The sequence below is a fragment of the Plectropomus leopardus genome, chromosome 2 (genome assembly GCF_008729295.1).
Source record: "Plectropomus leopardus isolate mb chromosome 2, YSFRI_Pleo_2.0, whole genome shotgun sequence".
Taxonomy (NCBI): Eukaryota; Metazoa; Chordata; class Actinopteri; order Perciformes; family Serranidae; genus Plectropomus; species Plectropomus leopardus.
In genome coordinates this window covers 36016091-36042718 of record NC_056464.1, presented here as the reverse complement: position 1 = coordinate 36042718, position 26628 = coordinate 36016091, and the positions used below count along the sequence as shown (strand labels likewise).

The 26628-nt window shown below is 39.0% G+C and overlaps 1 protein-coding gene across 1 annotated transcript; it reads left to right on the top strand.

Annotated features, from left to right (window-relative positions):
* Positions 1 to 210: 210 nt before the first annotated feature.
* Positions 211 to 26628, top strand: ywhaba (tyrosine 3-monooxygenase/tryptophan 5-monooxygenase activation protein, beta polypeptide a). The gene is made up of 7 exons (XM_042510148.1): positions 211 to 299; positions 9439 to 9598; positions 12669 to 12809; positions 18869 to 18992; positions 20706 to 20869; positions 21698 to 21793; positions 22917 to 26628. Exons 2-7 carry the CDS (start codon positions 9446 to 9448, stop codon positions 22971 to 22973), a joined length of 735 nt encoding a protein of 244 aa, XP_042366082.1. The 5' UTR covers positions 211 to 299; positions 9439 to 9445; the 3' UTR covers positions 22974 to 26628.

The following is a 26628-nucleotide window of genomic DNA, read 5'->3' as shown; positions in this document are numbered from 1 at the left end:
ACTCAGATACGACAGCAGCGGCCTCGTGGAGACAGTTGCCACGGAGACCGGCGCACGTCATCCTGTAGCGGTTGCCATGGCCCTCCTGACGTCAAAGCCCCTCGCAAGATGCTCAGGAAACCCCCTGGCGCGGTTGCTATGGATACTGGCGGGGGGAGGGGTGGGGTTTAGAGGAAGCGGAAGTGTCAGAGCAGGCGGAAGTGGTACTGCCCTGAATACCCTGAGCAGCGAGCGGAGGACGGCTTGATAAACTCCCATCGTTCAGAGAATAAAATCGGGATTCCTAGTACGCTCTAAATGTGAGTTCACTTCCATATCACTCGATTATTGTCTTATGTGCAGTGTGAGGACGCTCTTTGTCGGGGAGCAGCAGCCCCAGCGGTGGCCCCATTCCCTGCCTATGCGGCGGAAGGTGCCTATTGTGGTTTTGGGGCTGGGTGCGAGGATTTAGGCCGAGACTTGTGGCCAAAATAGCGAGAAATAACCCACAAAACAGCTGATGTGAGGCGCCCGTGCTCTTTTTGCTGTGTAATGTACCGTGGATCGTTGATTTTTGGAGGCCCGGGGTTCGGTCGATGCCATGCGTGGTGCGCGGTGACCGTGTAGGGAGGGAGGGAGAAGTTTGGCCATTTTGACAGCTTAGCAGCCGTGCCCCGGCCCCCGTCGCGAAAGCGTCATTTTAGCAGCCGATGCTAAAGTACAGCCAGTACACAACACGGCTGATAATGTGAGGCTGTTACCGTGCTGCTGCCGACTACATCCGAACATAATATGGTCCCGTTATTCGCAGATAATTGACGATGTCTTTAGGTCAGCTCCATTATGGCGTAGTGAAACGAAGCTAACACACCCTCCCTATTTCCCGGGAGTTTCCCCTTCAACGCGGCTTTAATTTCATCACGTTTCGATATCATTTGACGAATAAATATGAACGGTGACACTGAATAGATGCCGTATTTTAAAGCTATTTCAGCCCGTAGATCGGTATCACCGTTCATATTGAACTGGGTCAGCTCCCGTTATCATGCTAAGCTAATCGCTAACCGCGGTTGTGACGTTCAGTTAGCATGCTAGCTAGCGGTAATCTATCTCTCCATCTTAAAATTCCGCAGGGGAATGCGACAAGGAGGGCGTAGCTGTTAGCAGGCCGACGAAACGCTGCCGTCTGAATATCCACCGCCCGGGGGGGTGTTTTTTAACTTCGCGTCAAAACGATTGCAGGGGCGATGGTTTTTAAGACAGTGTATTTCGGTCTACTGGTAAAGATGGAGAAACGTTACCCCATTTTTTTCTCGGTGCGCATTAACCTGCGTTAGCGAGCTGGTTGGATAAATGCTAATGTTGAGTGTGAAAGCGGCGTGCCAGGTGGTTGTAGTTGAAGGAGGAGGGCAATTCTGATCAGTTTTAACTGATTAGCTAATGCTTTGTAACCGTAATAAGCGGCATTTTAACCGATGCTAAATGCTGATACGAGGATGCTAAACCGATTAGCTGTGGAGGTATAACACGGTGGTCGACATGCCAGCAGGTCTGTGTGAATGCCACATGCAGCCTAAAGCAGAATGAAAACTCACTTCCTATTAAACTTTGCTGAAAAGCCACGCTATTTCTCTGCTATTTGGATTGTGCAAATTTAACTGTCTGAGCTTATTTAATGGCCGATCAAATGTCAAAATCCTACAAACGTCCTAAAACCTGAGAACTGTCCTAAAGTCCTAGAATCGTCTTAAAAATCTAGAAACGTCCTTAAATCAGAGAAGTGTGGAAAAATTAAAGAAACGTCCCAAAACCCCAGAGACATCCTAAAATCTAGAAATGCCCTGAAATCCTAGGAATACCTTAAAACCCTAGAAATGTTTTAAAATATGGGGCGCCTGGTGGTTCAGGGGATAGAGTGACGTCCTATACAGTATACAGAGGTTGTATCCTTGCCGCAGGTTTGATTCCGGCCTCGACCTTTTGCTGCATGCCGCCCCTTCTTTCTCTCCCCCTTTCACACTTTAACTGTTCTGTCCATTAAAGGCAATAAAAGCCAAAAAAATAATCTGGAAAAAAAATCCTCGATACGTCCTAAAATCAGAGAAACATGCAAAAATCTGAAAAACGTCTTAAAATCCTACAACAATGCTACTGTTAGGCTAGTACGGTGCTGCTGCTGACTTCATCCGGACATATCAGGGCTAATTTCTCACAGGTAATTGACGGTGTCTTAAGCTCAGCTCCATTATGGCGTAGTGAAACGAAGCTATCACACTCCCCCTATTTCCAGGGACTTTCCACTGTAATGTGACTTTCAACGCATTTCGATATCGTTTAATTTCTGAATGTGAGCAGGAAGACTGAGCAGATGTTGTATTTTAAAGCTATTTCAGCCCGTAGCTCGATATCGTTGTTCAGATTGAACTGTTAGCTCCCGTTAGTAAGCTCAGCTAACAGTCAGTGGCGGTTTTGATGTTCATTTAGCATGCTAGCTAGCTGTAATCTATCTCTCCATCTTAAAATTCCACAGGGGGATTGGGCGATGGTTTTTAAGTCCATGTGTTTCGGTCTACTGTTGAAGTTGAACATTAACCCATTTTTATCCCGTTGCGCATTAACCTGAGTTAGCGATGTGGTTGGATAAATGCTAATGTGTATGTTCTGGTGTTCCAGATGGTTGTAGCTGAACAAAGAGGCCAATTTGCATCAATTTTAACAGATTAACTAATGCTTTGTAACTGAAATAAGCAGCATTTTACCCAGTGCTAAATGCTTACTTGAGGATGCTAAACCAATTAGCTTCGAAGGCATAACATCAAAATTACAGCTGCACGTTGTGAATGCCACATGCAGCCTGAAGCAGGATCAAGATTCACTTCCTATTCACCTTTGCTGAGAAGCCTCGCTATTTTCTGCTACCTACACTGAGCATATTTTCCTCTCTGCATTTATTTAATGGCCTGTCAAATTAATTTTTCAATTGATAAACCTCAGGGATGAAACCAATAACCACATTAAAATCTTGTCAGTAAATTAAGGGTTTTTATGGGAATTAAGTCTGTTTACCTGAGACCAGCTACATGAAAATACGACAAAAGAGCACACGAACAGATCTGAAACTAAAATTAATGCCAAGCACAGCTAATTTTACATTTTTGTCGGAGTAGTGAAATCCTTTAACCCTTCGAAACTTGAGCAAATTGGCTTGATTTCTGGCAATTAGCAACGGTAGAAGAAATGACTCGTAAATTAGCAAGTAAACAGTACAACAGAATTACCTGAATATTATTTTAAAAATCAAGAAAATAAAACAAAAAAAAACAAATGACCCGGAGAAGGTGTTTAAAATGACAATAATTCTGTAACACATTTTTAAGTGTCATTTTGATAATCATAAATATTGTTTTTCCGTAGCTTTTTTCATTTCTCTCTAGACATTTAATCCTAGCATTTTAAAAATATAATTTTTTAATCTACTTATTTCTTGCAATTTGTGAATCATTTATCACCAAGTTCCTCATTGCCTTTTCCCTTATTTATAAAAATAAATTGCACCAATTTGCTTAGGGTTCAAAGGTTTAAATTCTTGTGAAAGCCGTCTGGAAGCAGCACAAGAAAAGTGATGTCACTCCAAGTTTCAAATGGTTAACCTGAGACAAGATAAGAAAACATATAGAGGTCTGAGAAATAACATAATGCCTAGCACAGTTAATTTTAAATGTTTGCTAAAGTAGTAAAATCCTTTCAAATTATAGCCACCGATTTTATAATCATTCATTATTAGGGGTGGGAAACACCAGAGGGCCCACAAAGATGCAATAATATCACGATACAATATTATTGGGGTTTTAAACATGTTGCATTATGCTCAGTATTGCAATAACATGTATTGCAGTTTATCCAATGTATTAGCTTTTTTCCATCTTTAAATTTTCCCAAAAGGAATAACGTTACTTTATCAACATCGGTTTTATTCAATGAGATGAAAAGTTTTCAGTTTGTCCATCTCACTTCCATCACTTCTACTGCAGCAAATTATATCGAGTGGACTGAAAATGCAATTGATTATTATTTAAGTAGGCCACCAAAAGTTTAATTTGTATTTGTAATATTAAGTTATGTCATAACAAAAATATAAATACTTAGCTGCATATATCAGCTAGAACAGTTCGTTAAATTCAAAAAATGACATCACTATACAATATTGCAGCCCTCTAAAACCAGGAAAAGACCATACCTACGATATGAGGTTATGCAAATTTGAATATATAGCATGATATTTATATGTTATCGCCTAGCCCTATTTCCTTGATTGACTAATAGGTTGGTCTTTAAAATGTAGAAAAATATTGATAAATGCCCAACACAGTTTCCCACAATGTAAATTGATAAAGCCACACCAAATATTGATATATTTATTGCACAGTCTTTCAAGTCTTGGGAAGTTAGCAAACTATGAATTGGGTGACATTTTGGCTCAAAAAGTGATTTAAATGAATAATCTGTTATCAAAAATTTGATGAATTTTCTGCCTATGGATTGACAGTAGTTGAATAGCAAAATTACACAGGCATTAGACATTCAAAGTAATGCTTAATTTAACGTATTGCCAATATTTTTTTGTTAAATTCGTTAACTAAACATCTTTTTTCCATAATCATTATTGTAAGCTGTTCAGTGTTTAGATCTAAAATCAAATGTTATCTATGATTATAAAGACTAAGAGTATTACATAGGCTTTTTTCATTCCCTCTTAAAACTAGTGTAATCCAATTAAAAGTTGCATCCCTAAACATCCCTAACACACTCAGACTTGAGAACTGAAACTGAACATAGTGATGCTGATGATGATTTTCCTTTTGTGAACCTCAAAACAACACTGATGAATTTAGAGTGGTCTCAGGTTTCTTCTCAGTGATAATGGAGGAAATGGGTGTCTGAATTTATAATGATCTCATACACTAATGGTCTCACCATTTATTTTTTTGGTGGAAGTGCACTCAATATCAGAGTTTAATTGTTGCCATGATTCAGCCCTTGAATCAGCACTGGAGGGGTGCCATTGGTGTGCTTCCAGCTGAAAGACTGATAGTTACTCTGCAGACCACAGAAAGTGATTAAGAGTGGCAACAGAAACTTTATGAATGACAAAGTTTTAGTTAAATTTCTCCCAATACCAGGTTTTCATTCAGGTGTGAGGTCTTCAGTCGTGTGTCTATTTGATTAATCCTGCCAATTAAATACCTGACAAATAAGGTTGGTATACTGATGCAAAATGTATACAAAAATCCAATAAATATCATCTAATGCAGTCCTGCTCATTGGTTCACAGCATTGCCTATGGGGTCATACAATGATATGTCAATTTTTCGACAGAGTTTTGGGCTAAGCCCCGAATGTCCTAAAATGTTTAAAACGCCCCTGCATATACATGGCCTGTGCACGGCTGCTGCAACTGGATTTACCTTTTGGCAAAGATGAGTGAGAACAGCCAACAACAAAAGGTAGAAAATGGGTAATATGTTTATGCTGATAGTCATACCAGCGTCATTGAAAACCTGGAAAATTAATGAAATGTTACAATCACATTTCCCAGGCCTACAAAAGTTGTGGCATAAGTAAAAATGTTGGAAAAGTCATGGAGTTGTTTGTGTGTTATGAAATTGTGACATTAATCTTTCGTGGATAACCTTCATGTAACGTTACATTTATTTTCTAACACATTTATTTTCTGTAGCTCTCAACATAATGTTGCTCTAATTTGCATCTTTTATGGGACATCGTTTTATTTGCCATCACTCAAGTTTCATTTTTTCCATGCGTTACATCTTTATAAATGCCAGCCAGCTGAAATTATGTTTGAATAAAGTTTGAATTGGATATGTTTGAAAAACGCCTGGCAAGTGGGTCCAAAAAAAAGGTTCTTATGAAGGGAAATGTGTGGGACCCCTAAGTGACTCCTGGCCTCCTGTCATTTTGCAAACGTGTTCCCTGCCGGGCAGAGCAAGTTCAGTATCCCTGAGCTAATACAGCCTGAGATAGTAAAGCCAAACACAGTGGCAGGTTAATTTCCAACCTGTTAGTGAACCCTCGAGTGACAGGGGATTTGCCCTAGGATCAGTCATTTTCTTTATGATGAAACAATATTTTTTACACATGACAAAAGATGCACTCTTATCTGACACCGTGAATTAAATGGAAGATAACACCAAAATCGCCTCTTCTGAATATGTCATAATGAGTACACAAACATGAGATGGGGAGGGGTCGCCTCTGTGCTTCTGTGGTGACACTGAGGTAAAACTAAATGATTTCATACGATTACATTATCCACGGTTGAGCAAAACAGAAAAAAAAGAAACTAAAAAATCAAATTAATTTATTTCACTTAAGGTTTTTTTTTTACTCTATGTATAGAGCCACTAGTATTTAGTGCAGAAAGATCATTAAAAAACTAGATAAAAATAAATCTACTCACAAAAGGCTTCTCCTAAAAACGGAGAGAAAAAAAACCTTGCTGTCTGTACGAGAACAGCTCTAGGGAGGGAGACCGTCAACAGGCCTACAGCAGATACATGCCTCCTTAAGTGAGCTAGAAGACACTGCACAGTATTGGCGAGTGCTTTACCAGTTGCAACCTAACAACAAAGTGTGCTTAAAGAAGAGAAAAGCCTCTGTTAGGAAAATAAAAGTTCACATTATCTCATCTATACCAAACCTCTGCAAGAAGACGTGAATGCTGAAACAAACTGGAAAAGGATCTGTGATTAAAAATGGAGCTTTTTGACCACTGTGCTTCGGCTGCGCACTGCACATCAGCAACAGGGTATATGGACATGAATGCAATAAAACAAATTTCCGAAAGCTGCAGCAGTCTTTTTAGAGAACTGTGACTCAGGAGATTTATTTTTATTTTCAAGCACAAATCCACCCAGGAATGGCTTAAAACAAATAATGTCCCGCAGTGGTTACATTATACCCCGGACAGTAAGGAATTTGAGGCAGGACTTTATAATTGCTGTTCACCCACAGTCCCTGTGAAACACCACAGAGCTTGAGCACTCTGGCAAAGAACAATAAGGAAAAGAAATGGCAGCGTTCTAATTTGAAATGCTGGTATTAAGATTTCCAGATACTGTTACTGCTGCCAGTTATGTTTTTTATAAAATGTTGAAAGAGTTGAATACTTAAATTTCTCAAAATAGATATGGTGTCATGCAAAGCCAAATTTCGTCTGAAGTCATCCACGGTCGTACATCAAAACATTAAAAGGATAAAGAGAGTGGATGATTTTTATAAGCACTGCCTTCAGAGGGACTTTTCCATAGGAAATATTAACCCTTTGAAACCTGAGCAAAACTGACTTGATTCCTTTCAAAAACATTTAGAGTGTAATGAGCAAGTTATCAAGAAATGACCCAAGAATTTGCAAGAGGGCTTACAAGAAAATGACCTGAGGTGAAAATACATAAATACCAATAATAATAAGCAAATGACCTGAAAAGAATGCTAAAATAGTGGATAACTATATTTTTTCTCTCTCTTTTATAAGAACACATTTCAAGTCATTTTTTTTGTCACCTTTTGCAAATTTCTTGCAATTTGTGCAATATTTCTTGCCAAGTTGCTTTTGAAAGGAAATCAAACCAAACTCAAGTTTGACAGACCTGCATTAGTCATTTTGGGCCCAATGGCGTCACGTGACGGACCCAGAAGTTGTAGTTACACAGTTTGGCCACTATGTCATATTGACTTGAAAGCCTGATGTGGTTTCTGGGGGATCTTTCTTGGTTTCCGTCTGGTGAAAGGGTGGTCACTACACTAAAACCGAAAAGTTATCAAACTTGTTAGTATACAGATGTGAGGGTAAACCTGGATTCTGGTGGGGGTATATTAACACATTTTACTCATTCTTTAGCAGATTTTATGGGATAGTTTGATTTTTTTGCAGTGGGGTTGTATGAGGAAATTATCCATAGTCAGTGTATTACATACAGTCAGTTTGCAGACCCCAGTTTGGAGAAGCAGACTGGAGTTCGACACAAAAACTAAGCAATGTACTGCTGTTTATGGGAGCAGTAACAAAACATTTAAGCCACCAAGAAGAAAGTTCCATCTCAAAAATAATCAGTGTTGGTATAAATGTATGCTATATTTAGATTATTTTTACTGCGTTACCTTTCTGTCAGACAGCCAGTTTCATCAGGTAACCTGCAGATCCACCACTGCTTCAGCCTGTTAGTTTGTGCTATTGTGTGACTGTTGAATCTGAACTAACGCTGTTGAATGTCAAAGTTACACAATAACACAAACAAAATAACTGTTCAAAGCACAAGTAGACCAGCAGCTCCTGTGTTCAGCACCAGACACTTTTCACAGGTGTTTAAACCTGAGAAATGAGACTTTTTTTTACTTTAAACTAGGCTGAAAAATAAATGAGCACCATCGCAAAAGATGGAAAATGTCCAGAAAACTGTAGTTTTAATGATGACGCAAATTATCATCATCATCATTGTTAAATAGTTTTATATATTAATGTTTGCTTTTTAAACCTGTTTTTGTTTTTAGTTTGCTTTCTTTCTTTTTTTCAACCCTTTTTATTTTGTTGCTACATTTCAGTGAATTTTCTTGTAACTTGTAACTATAAGTTTTTTTTTTAAAGAAATCAAGCCAATTTCTTCAGGTTTTAAAGGGTTAAGTTAAATTGGTAATATGTATATATAAAATACATTTGCAGCCTCCTCATTTCTTAGCTTCCATGTCGGACGTCTGCCTGCCTCTCCAAACTGAAGGCGTGCTGACATCTTCTGTATGTAATACACTGACTGTGGATAAGTAGCCCACACAACCGCACTTCAGGAAAAATCTGAATTATCCCTTTAAATGTAGGAATAAGGGAAATACAGGTTAAACAATAAATTAGCAAATGTAGACATGTAAGACGCTGGTGAAAGCTCACAGAGGAGAGGAGACAGTGAGATGTGTAGATATGAGGGAGATGGAGGCTGTGGCCTACTTAGACCTACAGATTCATCTGGCGAGCAGAAAGCCTTCAGGGACGGCAAATCTGGGCGCTGGAATTGAAAGGGTTTTGACATCTTATGAAGCGCTGTCAGGTCTTTTCTGGTATTTTTTATTTGCTACCTCTTTGTGTGCAATAAAAGGACTATCAGTGACAGTAATCAGCTTTTGCCAAACCAGCATTAGTACTTCATTATCGAACGGTTAACCTTCCTCATACATGTTCCAGTCTCTAGCCCGATACTCTGGCTATCCCACTGGTGGTTTTCCCTTTCTTTTAACTCTTCTTCACCACTCTCTACTTAAATTATGGTCCGTCGGATCTTGTACGCTCGTATTTCTCACACTTGTTTTTGCTGTTGCCTGTTCCAGCTGGTAAATGAAGGGTCTTAATGTTTAAGTCCAAACACTAACTGTCCCGTGTTCTTCGCCCCGCAGCCTAAAAATGGATAAGAACGACCTGGTGCAGAAAGCCAAGCTGGCGGAGCAGGCCGAACGCTACGACGACATGGCGGCTGCCATGAAGTCTGTGACGGAGCAGGGCTTAGAGCTGAGCAACGAGGAGCGCAACCTGCTTTCTGTTGCCTACAAGAACGTGGTATGGCATCTGTCTGATGGTCTTAGACGGGTTTTTTTGTTTCCTCTCAGATCTGAAGAGATTTGGGATGTAACTGTGTAGTCAGCGCATTATTTGTTTGAAATGACAATATAGAGCTCAATAAAACAAGATAGTATAACCCGAAAATTCCTAGTTTCTCTCATACATCTTTAAACTAGATTTTATTACAAAATGCAATTTTTTTTCTTAAATGAATAAAAAAAAATCCACTAGAGGTGGACGGTAAATAACGGTAAATCAATCTGGACAGATATGAGTCAATGATCAGCAATCTAGTATCATTGATGTAAAATTGATCCTGAGCAAATTAGCTTAAAAACATGGGAAGAATGCAGTTAGTACCTTCAGAAAGAAATTACAAAATAAATTAAGTAGAAATTAGTAAAATGTATGAGGAAATTGCCTGAAACATAGCAACAAAAAAAGGAAAATCAAAGTCTAATAAGGAAATGACCTGAAATAAGTGCTTCAAAACACTTATATTCTGTAACATAATTTAAAATGTATATTATAAATATAGTTTAAGATATTTTTCCCTGTCCTTTCTATATATGGTTTCCTACTTCTATCCATTCCTTGTAATGTGCAGAACAAATCTTGCAAAGTTGCTCATTGCTTTTCTTTCCATGTTTTAAAAGACATCAAACCAATTTGCTCCGTTTTCAAAGACTTGTGAAAGGCGCATCACAAGAAAAGTGATGGGATTTAAATCGCATCAAAATCACACCCTGACGGCAAAGAATTGATGTAATATCTTATCAATTTAGCTTTATTTTCATTTCGACATACAGTTGTTGTGCAGAGCAGAATGAGGAAGCGCTTCTCAGAGATGTCGGGTGCAAAATACAGAATAAAAATCATCATGAGAAGACGCGCTAAAAATAAACACTGAAAACACCCTTGCAAAAAGACTACACTAAAACCAGACTGTTACTAAAAATACTGTTACTAAAAAATAATAATAATAATTATCGTGATGAAACTTATGATTTGCACCGCTAATTAAGAGGCAGCATGAATGCAAACTCAAGTCAGTGGAAAATGGAAACGATGACAAACTGAAGCAGTTTTGCTTCAGACAGCTCAAACTGAGGCGAGGAGAAGTCTGCATCCAGACATATCCAGTTGAATGTTTCAACTTAAGTAAAAAGTCGTTATTTTTGAGTCGTATGAATACACAGAGCACACACACAGGAGCAGGAGATCGACCATCGACTGCTAAAGGCTGCAAAAACCGACTGAAAAACACACCAGCGGTCAGAGTGGTTCTTGGCTCCCGCTTTGCAGTGCGGACACAGCCTGTTGATAGAATTAAATTGATATTTTCATCCACTAAAAACAAAGAAAGCTTCACTCAGTGTAGCTCATCTATAAGTGACGGTTCAAGCTAATGCCCTTCTTCAAATTTACTTCATTTTTTTTTATTGCTGTCTTTTATCGGTTCAGCAGCTACCTTTAACAGTTTTGTGTATATGCAACTACTATGCATTTTTTGATCAATTTTTCTGTTCCACCACTCGTTTTATTACTTTGGAATAATATGAAATATTGTTTCACCCATGATAAACACCTTTGATTTAAATCCTGTGGCAGCTCTCCCTGAAGTCATGGCCTCTGTTCTCTCTCAAATGGCTGTCAATTTTTTTGTAAGGAAACATTTCCGTGGTGGTTTGGGGCAGCTGCACATAATGTGCACGCTATAAGGTTTGACTGCAGCTTATTCCATCTTGGCTCATCGCTAGTTAAAAGCCATTTTTGGAGCAGAGACGTACTTTTTAGGACGTGCTATTACAGGAGGCACAGATTTGAGATGCATCTTACAAAACAGTCTGCTTTCCCCTGAGGTTTATTTTTAGCATTTACAGTGGCCGTTAAAATCTTTAGCTTCTTACATAATATGTAGTCTGTTACTCGCTGCACTGCTTTAATTTTTGTGAGTTTTTTTGTTTGTTTTGTTTTTCATGAAGATTTTATAATCTAACTATAAAGCACAAATTATGTAAGAGCAGCCTCAGGTTCTCCAGCACTGCTGCTCCAGTTATCATTTAGGTTCACTATTTTTTTCCCCAGTGCTTCGCAGCGTTGAGTACCACTCTGTACATTTTATGTTGCATGTGTAAGCCAACCAAGAGGACAATATAAGTCAATCTGTGAATATGTTTAGTTAGGACACAAAAAAACAGCTTAAGCCACACTTAACATTATAGTCACGTTATAATGCAAGCAGTGGTGAGATACTGTAAGCTTGTATTCGGTATCATGATTAGATCCTCTTGAACCACAAGCTCAGTGACAAATTAAACCTTTGAAACCTAAGAAAAGTGGCTCGATTTCTTTGAGAAAACATGGGAAGAAGTAACAAGTTACAAGAAAATTACCTAAAGTAAAAGTTGTTAAAGATGTATTGTAATATATTTTTTTAAATGTTTTAAAAAAAAACAAAATTATGTAATCGAATAAAATAAGTAATTTTATTTTATTTTTTAAAATGTTGATAATAATTCTAATAATAATCTAAATATAGTTTTCTGGACATTTTTCCAGATTTTTTTTTATTATTGTCCTTGTCTCCTAATAATTTCTCTTTCTCTAAACACATTTTCAGGTCAATGTCCTTTTCCCTAATTTCTTGCAATTTGTGGGACGTTTTTTGCTAAATTGCTCATTGTCCTTTTAGTCTTTTTTTTAAAAAATAAATCAAACCAATTTGCTCACATTTAAAAGGTTTAAATACACATGAAAAGAGCATAAGAAAACTGATGTTTTGTTTTTAATTAACTTCATTAAAGTCTTAATTCATGCTTATATTTTTGTGGTTGATTTAAATTTTAGTCTCCCAATATTTATCTGCTCTACCTCATTAAAACATTAGGTTTTATGACGAGGACGTTTCCCCTAAATACTTAATAAGATTACACTACTTGGAAAACTGTTGATCAGCAAATAATAAAAATGAACAAATAATTGCAGTGTGTATTATTTTAGCCACGTTAATCCAGTCATGTGTGTAAAATGTCGCCTTTTAATGTTCGTTTTTTGCTGCCTTTAGGTGGGGGCCCGCCGTTCATCCTGGCGCGTCATCTCCAGCATCGAGCAGAAGACGGAGGGGAACGAGAAGAAACAGCAGATGGCTCGCGACTACCGTATAAAGATCGAGTCTGAGCTCCAAGAAATCTGCCACGACGTGCTGGTACGGAGAGGGATGGGGAGAGGGCAGGCAGGGAGCGAGGGAGTGTGAAGATGGAGAGATGATGGGTGGTGATGGTGGGCAGGGAGGAGCGGGACAGACGGTATAAAGACGGAGCGGTAGAGGACGAGGGAAATATGCAGGAAGGAAGCAGACCGGAGCCTCCTGGCTGAGGAAAGAATAGCAGTCACATGATGTTACTGGTGGAGACATAAAAACGTTGCTAGCAGCAGCACTGATAGCTGTTAAGAGTTGTCAAACAAAGCTCTAATTCTGTTTTAACCTTTGTCATGATGCCTCACTGTGGTATCTTTGCTTCATTTTTTTTATATTTAATAGCTTCAGAGGCAAAAGAGTGCTTAAAGGCGGCATGTGGTGTGTGTGTGTCCAGAGGGGGAGGTGGACTGCTCGTATATAGATTCAGAAAGACTTTTTTTTCTTCATGAATACATTTTATGAACCTGTTGTTACTACTGCATCTTATTTTTGAAAGTGGCGTCTGTCGGCCGAGGCCTGAGCAGGTGTTCAGAAAGTAAATAGTGCTGCATTAAGAAAAACAAGCGAGGGGCTGCTCGTGTGGGAGTGCTGCTGCAGGTGGGAGGTGAGAGGATGAAATATGATCCAGGAAGTCCAGTTTAAGTAATAAATCCGTGAGCTGTAAGGCTTATCAGAAAGAAAAACACTGCCCAGTGGTTTATTATAGAACGAGTTTCCACAGCAGTCATTTCATTTTTTGTCGTATCAGTTCTGATGCACACAGAATTACACGATGTTACTGCAAATTAATTTACTTAGATTGTGTGTGCATTTATTGCGGATGCAATGGTTTATCAGCAGATATTCCGCTTTGTTGACTGGCATCAGCCAATGAGCAATTTAGATGAAATTCACCGCCTTAATTGGCGTTAAAATGACTTCATCTTTCAAAAGTCCTAAAAATGGTCAGACATGGGGAGTTGGATATTCTGATTATTTTTTATTTATCTGTGGTGCATTGTAAAATCTCTAAATAATTGGTAACATCTACTTTTTAGCTAATAATTTCAGTAATTCCTCCTCTTAAACTCGTCACGATGAGAGTCCAGGCAGTGGAGAAATACGAAATCACTAAGAAAACCAGAAACGCCAGATATGTCCTACTACTGGTTAACCAAATAGATACTTCTATGATAATATGATATGTACACTGTCTTACATGTGTTACACTCTAAAATGTGTTCTTTCATTCAACATTTGATGTAGATAATCTCACTCATTCACTAGACGCAAAAACCGTCATGTTTTATATCACAGTCAACATTTGGGCGAAGTAAAAATTTTCTTGGTGAATAAATGACAACAAAAACAAAGTTAACAAACACAACAAACGTTGATAATGGCTATTGGTCAGGATTTTCACAGTTGTGCCACCTTACATTTGTTTTCACACACTGTGTTGCCGGGTGATGTTACAAGAGGAAATCAAGGTGCCGGATGACTCAGCACATTTGCAGACACATTAGTCTGATTATTGTTGATACACGCACACACCCTGAGGGCGTCGGTACGTGCTTGTCGGTCGGTTACTTTCCTTCAGTTTTTGTGTAAACAGAGTGCAACACAGAGAGCACTTTCTAAGAAAGCTTGTCACAAAGCGTGTTTTAAATACCCGCTGCATCTCGTTTCCACGACGGCTTTTCGTGCCTTCAGGTGCAGCCATTTAGATGTCTGACGACATTATTTAAACGAGTTCAGTTTGAGCATGTCCTCGCCTTTACGCTCACAGCCTGCTTTGGATTAAAGGATAAGATTGTGCTCAGCAGACATTAGCACAGGGTTCGCACAGTCATGACACCTAGAAATAGCCATTTTCAGGCCAGGAAAGGTTTTGGCAAACTGAAAAACCCTGAAAGTTTTGGAAAAATCATTGAATTTTGTTTCACAATAATCCAACAAGAATTTCAGCTTGTTACAGTTTCTGGCTGTGATGAATGGTATTATTTTTGGCGATTTTAAAAGAAAGCATGCCCATACATTTTTTTTCTTTAAAAATTGTTCAAAACTTTTCCTTCAAAATTTTTGGTGATTTCTAAAAAAAAAAAAAAATGGAAATTTTTTTCTTTAAAAATTTCTTTTGATTTTGATTTCACCAAGTTGACCAAAACATGGAAGGCATGTTTTCTTTATGAATCAGCAGTAAAAGAAATTCGAAATACAGCCATTTAAAGATGTATGTCCCCTCCCAGTTTTTTTTTTTTTAAATCATTGACATGCCTTCCCTTTTGCACCACCCTTCCCCTCTCAGAAATATCAAACAGTCCCTTAGTTATATTGAAATTTTCACTTCTGTCAAAATGAAACAATGTCTTTAACCAGTTTAGTTACTTACCTAAACTCCACAGAGGCTCCAGCTTCATCACGTGTCCCACCGTCACTGCTGCCACCTGAAACAAAAGTGTTTCATGTAAGTCTCAACAAACCCAAGTAACAGATTGTGTTTTAGGTTGTGAATCTGGATAGAAACTCCTCAATCGGTAACAAAAACAATCATTAGCAGCTTTTACACTTCCTGTTCAAGCCGGGAATCACACACTGGAACAGCGTGAAGCTTTCGTTCTCTGGTTCTGTTTAAAAATGCAAAGGACGGACTTAGCAGCGTCCCTACAGCTCAGTCTCTGTGTAAAAACAGCTAATGTGTCCACTGACGGTCTCGCATGAGGTGCCTCTGGGGGGAAAGGGAAATACAGTGACTTGCACTTGAGACACAAAAAATAGTGTTTTTTAAGTTTAATCCCTGAAAGCCAGAGTGTGATTTGTTTATTCATCTGTCAACACCAAAATCTGTTATGATCAGTGTCGTCTTAACACTGCAGGGCCTCAGAGATGAGAGCTAGACTGAGCTGAACACTCAATCAGCTGTGAGAGTTCACAGATGCTGTCAGTGTGCAAAATCTATCATCGGCACTAAAAACAGTCAGGTCTTTGATTTGAGTCCTCATGAACAACCGTCACACCGCCAGGTCCCGGCTAGGTTAGAATAGAAATTGCTCAAGGTCAAGCCACAGTCAAATTTTTAGCGCCTGAGCAGACTTCTAATAATATCTTCAAGGTCAAACTGGAAGCCTCTGCAGTGATGTGGTGCTGTAGGAATGAAGGGAGGGAAGGACGGGTGGAGACATGCTGTCCTTAAAGCAGCAGGAAAGCTTGGAGGAGGAAAGCTTTGTAGCATCTGCTGGACCAAAATATGTTTGTGACCTTGATTTAGGAGATGTTGCCAACATAGAAAATAGATATTCTTTCTCATTTTGTTTTTTTTTATACTTATTGTATGCGCAATCTGCAGCTAACTGACTTTAACTCCAGTGAGAAGCAAACAGCCCAGTTTAATACGTCCAAAAAACTGCTATAAAAACTAACTGCATGGGGACCAGGCTTCTTGAGAAGCGAGACATTTGTCAAAATGTGCAGTCATATCTGGCTTGTAAAAGGGACTGGGCGTTTAATTGTGACAGGCTTATATAAGTTTTATTGTAGATTTGTCATAATTCGATCAATATTGAGAGTAAGTGCTAACTACATGTGAGCATGACTTTGAAATACATTTTGGACACTTAAAATGAGTAAAATCTTATTTCATTGTACAGCTGCATGCAGTGTGCTTTGCTTAGCGCCTCCTTGCTCCAAAATCTATGATGAGACACGAGCACTCATCATCGCCCGACATCATAGTTTGTTTTTACTCCGCTCTGCTCCACTCCTTAAACCTAGCTTCAGCATCAGTGTGGACTTAAAATGAGGAAAGATTCAGGCGGATACGGTGCTCTGTAGTGATTGGTTACGGTAAATCAAATCATCATCATGTCGGACTGAAGATGGAAAAAGAGTTTGACAAGTCTCTGTCTGATAACTCAAATCTAGAAATTACTTAAAATACTCATTTATAGTTGGTAGTCTTATTGTACAGCTAACAGCAGACTGCTGTGCTGGCTGGATAGGTTTACTACAAACATGATTTAGGGAACAACCAGAATGGATGCGACACTGCTCAGGACGCTCCACAACCTGGCAGCGAGGAAGGAGCGTGATGCTCCTGCTTGTCATTTTTCGGTTGATCTCACAGCTCTGTCGGTGGGCGTGTGAGCCACCACAGACCTCTGACTGCCTGGTTTGTCATGCTGAGTGGGCACTGCAGCAGCTGAAGGAGCAGAGACGGGGGGAAGTGAAGGAAAAGTGTCTCTGAATCAGTTTGATGACACGGATAGATGTCTTTAATGATGAGATAAAGACATTCCCCCATTTTTTTTTTACAATGTTAGTTTATATATTGTGAGATTTTCTGGAAAATCAGTTGATAAAGTTTATGATAAAATAACCAGACTGAAATTAATATCATAAACACCTAAATCTAAATCAAATTTCTTAATCACATTAGATGCATTTACACTGCCTGTTCAAGGCAGGAATATCACGCCGTTATGCCGCCTCGCCTTTCTGTGTGTAACGTCTGATAGCAGAAAAGGGTGACAGAGTAGTCTCGTAATGTAAAGACGTGATGGGTGTGACGTTTTGACGATGTGATTATGCGTACAAAGGGAAGAAGATCAGCAGCCTTAAATGTTTGCAAACTGAGAAAACAATTAGGTTCAGGAGCCTTTTAGCCAACTAGTGCAGGATGAGATCAGCCACCATGTAACAGAGAGGGTAAATGATTGGGATTGACACGTTAATGTCGTCGCTATTGTGTAGAAAGAGCTGCCAACGCATATAATTATATGTCATGCTAGAGGCGGACACTCCTGTGTTAAACGTCACACCCGTCATGCCTCTTGTTTTTGGGATGCAGCGATGCAGTGTATAATCACGCAGTGGAGCAGAATGATGCCGCCATCATTTGGTTACGTGTAAAAGTTATTATTAAAGGGGGGACCCTGTGTGGCCCTATAGCACAATCTCTGTGTAAAAGCAGCTACTCGTGTAAAACTTGTCATACCACAGCACCTGGAGGTGGAGGGAGAAGTTACAGGACCGTGAACAGCTGGCAGCCAGCAAAGGCAGAGACTGTGGGGAAAAACTGCATTTTTTTTTTTTTTTTTTTTTTTTTTTTACATCTAACTGTGAATTATTTTGACCAAACTGGAGCTGCTGATTGTTGGAACCGTTTAAATGATGTGTGTTTTATGATTTTTTATTACAAGTCAATTAAGCCTCGTCAGTCATCTGTGATCAAGAGAAAGTTGAATTCAAAAGGTATACAGTTGTATTTAATAAGGAAAATAAGTGTGAGAATTAGGGGTCAACAGATTAGCGACCTGGCTGATTATTGAGGCCGAAATTTGGCATTTTGACAGTTATCTGCATCGGTATTTTGTTTTAAATGATCGCTGATAAAATTACATAATTAAAATGTGCGAATAAAGTGTCAGCATGGGAGAAACGTTTACTTTGTAAAACCTCAGGCAGATATTTTTATTTTTCATTTAAATTTTCACTTGACTTTATAAAACAAAAAGTTGCTGGGAACTTGTCAGTTTGTTATCTTTGAAATTCTACGAAGTGACAGATTTTTATTTTTTTGTAAATTCAAATCAGTTCCAAATATCAGTTATCGGTCTCAATAACTGCTAATAATCGGTATCCGCATCGGCCCTGAAAAACCAAAATCAGTCGACCCCCAGTGAGAATATTACTTTTATTTACCATTATGTGGCTTTCTACGGTGTATTTATTAATCTGACAGGCTGAAAGTAAGCAGCACACATGCCCATGGGGCTGGGATTTATACAGTCTATTACCGTAAAAATGAAATATCAGGTAACCGCCCGAGCCTACTGAGCGTTATCGTTAGTCAGTATCTCCTGTGTCCCCACACACCCTCCGAGTCATTGCACACTTGATAGCCTCAGTGCCACACCTTACACAAACAAAGGCTGCGTTGCACAGACATGCATTCGTAAAACATTCTGTAATCAAACTGTCAGTGAACTTGAACACTGGCAGGTTTTTTTGTGCCGTTGCTGAATAAAAACAGGGGTCTTTGTCTATATTTCTGTGTCTAAACTCTTCTGGTCTTCCGTCTGTTTCAGAATCTGCTCGACAAATTCCTCATTGCCAATGCAACTCAGGCGGAGAGCAAGGTGTTCTACCTCAAAATGAAAGGAGACTACTATAGATACCTGTCAGAGGTGGCCTGTGGGGACTCAAAGAAGGGTGAGTGTGTGGGTTTGAGTCGTCAAAGCAGCACTTTGTCGGGGAAAATAAGTAAGGTGTTATTCCTTTATTAAAGGAGGAGAATGGGAGTGTAGCTGCAGCATTTCTCATCATTTAGGATACTGAGTTGAACAGCAGCCCTGGAGCTCAGTGGGATTCAGTGTCCCACTAATGGACAGCTGAGCAGAGTGATGTTTGCTGAACCCTGTTAAAGAGAGGATTCCTCACTCAGTCAAATCAAAGCCGATGGACGGCGTCCTTTTTATTGCTCAAACAGACGTCAGTTGTTATTTGCTGTGTCGCTCAGAGTAAATATTCCTTTTCAATAAACAGAACTCGGTAAATATTTGTATTGCTTGCAGTTAAGAGACCATTTTATTGCTAAAAGTTTGAAGCTCCCTCCCCCAATCAGGGTATGAAATTAACACCTGCCAAATGTGGCTAAATTGTTGGCAGTGGTGTGTAAAATCTTCTGCCGTTTTCACGTACAGAGAAAAGGCACAACAGAAACGCTCATCTTTAAGATAAACTCTATTAAAGTCACTCGCAACGGCGTTCCTGAATTCTAACCAGTCGCCATCAGTTAGGACGTCCCAATCAACGTCTTTTTTAACCCAATCCAGATCCAAGTCATGAGTGTCTGCCAAGTCCTGATCCAATACTTGTATTTACCTGGATAATGCAGCTGCACCATGCACACTTCAAGCTATTAAAAGTGACTAATATCAGTCGGTTGTATATGCTTGAAATGTTTTAGCTCTGCAAAGCAAGACAAGAAAAAATGTCTGCATCCAAACAGTTCCTTAAGGCCTTTTTTACAAACTATTTTTTATGGCTCTTATCACACTTCCACTCAGCATTTTTTTCAACAAACAAAGTAAACAAACTAAACTGTGTCTTCAGAAATTACTCTCAAATCCACCTAGTTTAGTGTTGTAATAAAAATACAGAACGTTGTAAATTGGTTATATAATCACAATGCCACTTTAAAGCAGCATGTAGCTTAACTTCAACATTCCCAGTCACAACAACCAAAATTGGTCACAGTTTCACTTATTACAGCGTTATGGTAAAACTTGTTGGCTGAAAATGAAGTGTTTGCTGCTCTGAGTTTGGTAGAGGCTGATGTTGTCATGTTAAACATCACGCCTCTTTTGCCAGAACGGGCTACATATGCACCAATCTAAAAAAAAAGATATTAATCAAGTGTTGGCTTCTTTTTTTTCACTTGTTTTTCACTACAAAAGATATACACTAAAAAAAGATATATGTCAGATCTGTGATGCAATAAAACTATTTGTGTCTTCACAACATGTACTGTAAAATTAGGCACATGACATGTTAGCAGCATTTCAAGACTTTAAAGCATATTTTAAAATATGCTAATAATAATAATAATATGTAAATTGCAATTATTTTGGTCAAGATAAATCGTGACAAGAAATGTTTGTATCATCCCGTGCCCAGTCACAGGGTTGGCATCTACACATATCTACAGTGTTGATTCAGTGCAGAATTATAAACCGGGCTTTAGTCTTGTTTGTTGCCCAATACCAAAAAGTTGTTGCTATCAGAGGAAATATTCACTGCAGGTCTCAGCAAACAAGCTCCTCTTGAGATTTTAGAGAGTTTGTTGATGTGTCATTGATACAAATGGTCAGGATCACAGTGTGTTGTAAAAAAACGTGACTGGTGGTTATTTGTGTTGTAAAGACACGGTGGAGAACTCTCAGCAGGCCTACCAGGATGCCTTCGACATCAGCAAGAAGGACATGCAGCCAACACACCCCATCCGGCTCGGCCTGGCCCTCAACTTCTCCGTCTTCTACTACGAAATCCTCAACTCGCCCGAGCAGGCCTGCTCTCTGGCCAAGCAGGTGAGTGCACGACACTTTGTTTACTCACATAAGAGCACTCAGGGTTCATAAAGTCATTAAAACACCTGGAAAAGTCATGGAATTTGCAGATGGCAATTTCCAGGCCAGAAAGTTATGGGACAGTCACCAAATTTTGTTTTTTTCACACCTGTATAACATGATGTGTTCAAGAACAGTGGGAAATTTGGAAGTCCAATAATAATTTCTGTTTTGTTTTGTTTTTCTGTGAGAAAGGGTGTAATTTTTGGCGATTTGAAGACATGTTTTTCTTCAAAAGCCAAATTTTTTTCTTTAAAAATTGCCCAAAAGAAATTTAAGAAAAAAATGAATACAACATAGTCAACGTTTAAATGTGTATGCCCCCCCCCAAGCCAAAATTAAAAACATAAGTCCCTCTAAGTGCTTAAAATGATTTGCTCCACCTTCTTCCCAATAAAAACAAATAATCCCAAAGTTGTATTTAAATCTTCAGTTCTAATCTTGTTCTCAATTCATTTTTTTATTCTAATATTGAAAAAAGCTGTTAAATCGTAAAAAAAGAACCGATAAGGTGCATCGATGGTCATTTCAGAGAGCGCACGCTCTTTAAAGTTTGCCTCAAGGTCGTGGAACTTTATTGGTAAAACGTGTGTATGAACCCTGAGTGCTTTTGCATTTTTGCTTGGTCGTCCATTTCGGACCCTATTCTCACGTTTGCTTTTCTTTCCGAGTACTATGAGTACTAGAGTACTATGAGATACTAGAGTGCGAATGCAAGAACTCCAACCTGTGTGTAAAAAAGTTCTGAGAAGGACTGACACGGCTGAACCTCTCTGTTCACCCCCGCAGGCTTTCGACGAGGCGATCGCCGAGCTCGACACCTTGAACGAGGACTCGTACAAAGACAGCACGCTGATCATGCAGCTACTAAGGGACAACCTCACTGTGAGTACACACTCTGACACAACGATTTCCACAACCACTGAGAAACGGGGACGTGTAGCGAGAAACTGGACTGACAGAAAAGTGCAGATGCTGGTGAAACCAAAAACATCCCCAAAAAGCAGCAGTCAGAGCGACGACGGCACAGTGTGTGTGGATCTTTAACCACCTGCCAACTTTCACACAACTTTTCAGTACAACAACCTTCATTTAAAGGACACTTTCCTGTTTTCCAACCAGCTTTGCATTAGAAGTATGAAAAGTATGTATAAATACAGGCTGTAACTTTGCATTTTTTCCCCAATATTTTTCCAATCAGGCATCTGACGAATAAGGTCTAATGGTAATTATTATTGTTAATATTACAGCAGTTGCGTGGAAATAAGGCTAATTTTAAAACACACCACTATTATTATTGTTTAAAAGAGAAGGAGATGATTGAATAAAATACTTACATATTAATGAGACAAGTTCTTAATATTTATTTGGGGGTAAATTAATTGTTAGTTTGATCTAGAAAAAAAATAATGGATAGGTACAGCCGTGATATTTTGGCTTACACACACACACACACACACACACACACGGAGGTGTAGTATGTTTCAAAGATATGATATTGATAAACAACTGAAATATCACCATAATAACACAAATAAATTGCCATTGTATTTGATCTCATATCTGCATATTTTGCAAACAGCAGGTTTTTTATCACAAATGTCTCAGTTTTTACAAAAGCCAAAAATATGTCCAGACCTTGGACCGCTAACGCTCTACACGCGGTCAGAGCACCCGAGAACGGACCAGAGTAACGTTTACAGTTATTTACCATTATTAGTGCGAAAACATACATCCACATAACAACGTTTGAGGTGCTAAATACAAGCAGCAAACTCTTACGATATAATCGATGACCGCATTGAAAAATGATTTTAGATCGATACAGGTCACACTAGAAGGACGACTTGCCGTTTATCGATGTGGTTGGTCGCTGTGGTTTTTATCAAACGTGACTCAAACATAAAGAAAATGTGCGTTTGTTGTGTCACGACAAATCGTCACGTCCTTCTCTGCAGCGATGAGACAACTGAAAGATGTCTTCTGTTTTTTTTTTGTTTTTCTGCAGCTGTGGACATCAGAAAACCAGGGAGACGAGGGCGAAACCGGCGAAGGAGAGAACTAGAGCGCACTTCACTGTTAACCCATCCCCACTCTCTTCCTCCTCCTTTTATCTCTCTTCCTCTTTCTTCTCTTCTTCCTCTCTTCGTACACATAAACAGCCCGTTCATTCCCTCGTCCCACTTTTTCAAGCCTCCCGACTTCCCTTCTGTATAACCAACAGCATGAATAGTACCTGACCTTCACAGACATATTTAAAAATAAAGAAATATTAATGCAAGGAGGTGGGAAAAAAGAACTCCACCACCCCATCATCCCTCCTCCCGCCCTCCCCTCAATCATGGCACTCCAAGGCCGGCCAGCGGGCTAAACCCACCGGTCAGTCTAGTCTTATAGCACGCAGGGCGGGTTTTTATCCAAAACTACTAAATTCTTTTTAGAGCCCACATTTTTTACCCTCTTCGTTTCCTCCCTTTGTCCTCCCCTCACTCCTCTTCCCTCCTTCCTAACATTTCAGTATGTGGTCTCACCCCTGACCCTCTAATGAGAACGCACATATATAGCTGTCCACCCACCCTCCGCTCTGTTAAGTTAATGCACTTCCATAGATGTCCATGACCCCTCCCTCCTCCCCCCTCCTCGCTCTAGTGAGTTAACGCACTCATATAGTTGTCCATCCCTTCTCTTTTGGCTTTTCTTAGTGTACTGGCGAATGGCTGGTGTTATTCCACTTTAAACAAAACAACAAAAAAATGGTTATTAAACTGTCCGTTTATTTTCAACAAACACTGTGATGCTTAGTTTTTCCTCCACCTCGCCACCAGATCCTCCGTTTGACGACAGTTTTCAGCTGGGAGGGGGCGTGTTTGAGCAGCAGTGCAATTCTGCTGAGGTTTATACAGAAGGGTCCTCCTACAAGGCTGTATTGTGACACTGACAAATCTAAAAACAAGTGTTTTACCTGCTGTGTAATCAAACACTCACTGTTTTTTTTTTTATTTTCTAACTGAGACCCGGCGTTTTACTCGACGCCATTCTGCATATTTTCAGTTCGGAGCTAATTTTAAATCATTAAAAATAAAAAAGAAGCATACATTCCATCTTAATGTTTGAGATTTTAGACATTTTCACAACAGACGGGACCTGCCTGCTCCCTCCAGTCGAGGTGCTGTTGAACATCAGTACCTCTGTCCCTAAAATCTAACATGTCCATTTCCCTTTCGCGATTGCCCACCCCCCCCCCCCCCCCCTTTTGTGTGTGTGTGTGTGTGTGTGTGTGTGCATAACGAATCAAACTTCTTTCCGGTTTTTGAGAACTGTAAAATTGTAAAACATTTTTAGAGCTTAACTGTAAATCTGTCTTTTGGAAAACAAAACGGTTTGTCGATGTTGTTCGTTAACACCTGCTTGCAATGAAAACCTTGAAGCCGTTACAGTCAGCTGCTGTTGTTTAATGCTTTTTTTTTTTTAAACCAGAACATTTTTTGGTACTTTTTTTGTCTCCCCTCCTCCTTTATGCCCCATTAACTGCTTGTACTGACAAGTCCAGAGAAGTCTTTAGTTCCCACTCGCTGCTGAATGATCTGCCAACAAGAACGCATGCCGACATTTATCACCTTGTAAATCTACCACGAGCATCGAGCGGGGAATTCTGCACTCTGTGGATCGACACTTTAACGTCCTGCTTTCTCGTTTCCAAAATATGAACGGCGGGGGGGTCAGGTATTGTTCCTGTGACCCGTCTGTTTCGTCTAAGATGATCACGATTATCCAGAGTATCAGACTTATAAACAAAAGATGACGGTTGTTCTTGATCTTGAAGAAGAAAAAACATCTAAATCCGTGATCTCACTACAGGGTTCCTGCACATTTTCATAGACAGAATTTCAAAACTTTTCCATGGTTTTTCAAGGACAGTTTTTTTCCCTTGCCCCACTTTTTCAAACTGATTCATTCAAACATAATTTCCGTTTCCTAGAATGTAAGTAAGAAATGAAGACAGTATGTGATAGTTAATCGAATCATCACATGGATGCAGCTACAGAAAAAAAATCATTCAGTTACGTAATATGACGCAGGTTATCTACGGAAGATTACTGTAACAATTTCATACAAAACAACAAAATTCAAGACTTTTCCAAAGATTTCTGTGATATTCTGAAACATTTGAAAGGCGTGTTTTTATTTAATGGCTTTTTTATTATTCTTTTATTTTATAGAATACAGCCATTTTAAGTCATACGGCCCTTCCTGGATGCCAAAATAAAAACAGGTCTCTCCCCAGTGCTTAAAAAATATTTGACATACCTCCTTTCTTTGCACCACCCTTTCCCCTCTCAAATAAGTTATATTTTAATATTAAGTTCTAATCCTTTTCTGAATTCATTAATTTAAAAAAAATAATATGTATTTAAAAAGCTATTATATAGTTATGGAAGAATAAAGAGTATCTATGGTCTTGAAAATTTGCCTCAAAGTCATGGAAACCTTTTGGTAAAAATGTTTATGAACCTTGTAATAATGTTTGGGAACCCTGAAGGAGTTTAATCATTTTCCACCGCTCGCCTGATCGGGTTTACCTGAATCCGAAAACTTAGATTCAATACTCTCTGCGAGTCTTACTTTTTCAGCTGAACTCATATGACTTGTTTTAAATTTCGAGAAAAAAAAAACAAGTAAGCAGTGATGTGAAGCGTCGGCCTTTGAGGCAGTTTGAGTCCACAACAGGTACGTGCGTAGAAGGAGCCAAATCTCCCCGTCAGCCGATCAGCCAATCATCTGTTTGTGGAAGAAATCCTGTAGTTTGGATTTTTAGACTAGAGTACATAAGCGCCTCTGCCTTTTAGATGATACTTTTGACTGCATTCAGAAAAGGGAAAAACACTCAATCGGCAGATAACGGTACGTTTTTCCCGCTCATTTACAGTATGAATTTTAAATGGTAAATAAGACGCCTTGTGGTTATTTAATCGTCTGCATTAGGGAGATAATTCAGATCCCAAATTTGGAGAGGTTTAAGGGGATGTTAGCGACCATAATGCAGACCTACAAGTCTGTAAACGGCCCTAATTTTCTTAAAACGTCGATTTTATTCCTTATCCACTCAGTGTCACAATAACCTTGTCACTAACCATCTCGACATTCCACTCTTTAGGTGTAGAAAAGTCATGTGTCTCAATGTTTTATTTTCTTTTGCTGGGGACAAATGTTTTCATGCACTGAAGTTTAAAAAGGTTAAAAAATATTCCTCCCTGCCGCTCTTTTTCTCGTTAGCTGAACAAAAAGGCAGTTATTCTACGCTTTCTAAGGAAAAAATGATCCCATGCAGTAGTGAATGTGGCACCGAGCCTGTCTGTATATCTGGTATCTCAAATCATTTTGTTTTTACTGACCAGTATTATGCTTAAAATAAAAAGGAAAAAAAAATAACCCAAAAAAACAACAAAAAAAAGTTTGCTTCTGTGACGGTTTTATTGCTTAGCGCGCACGTGGTTGTGAAAATTTAGACTTAGCTTAAGAACACCAATAAAAAAAATAAAATGACAAAAAAATAAACCCCTTCGACACCTTCCCCCCCGACCCTGGTTATTGAAGTAATACTAGATTTGTGTATGTCTTTTAAAAAAAATCCAACTCTAGTTTCACCTTACATGTTATAAACAGGACAAAATGTAAAAGACAATTTAAAGTGAAATAAAGGTTTTATCAGTTCCGAATCA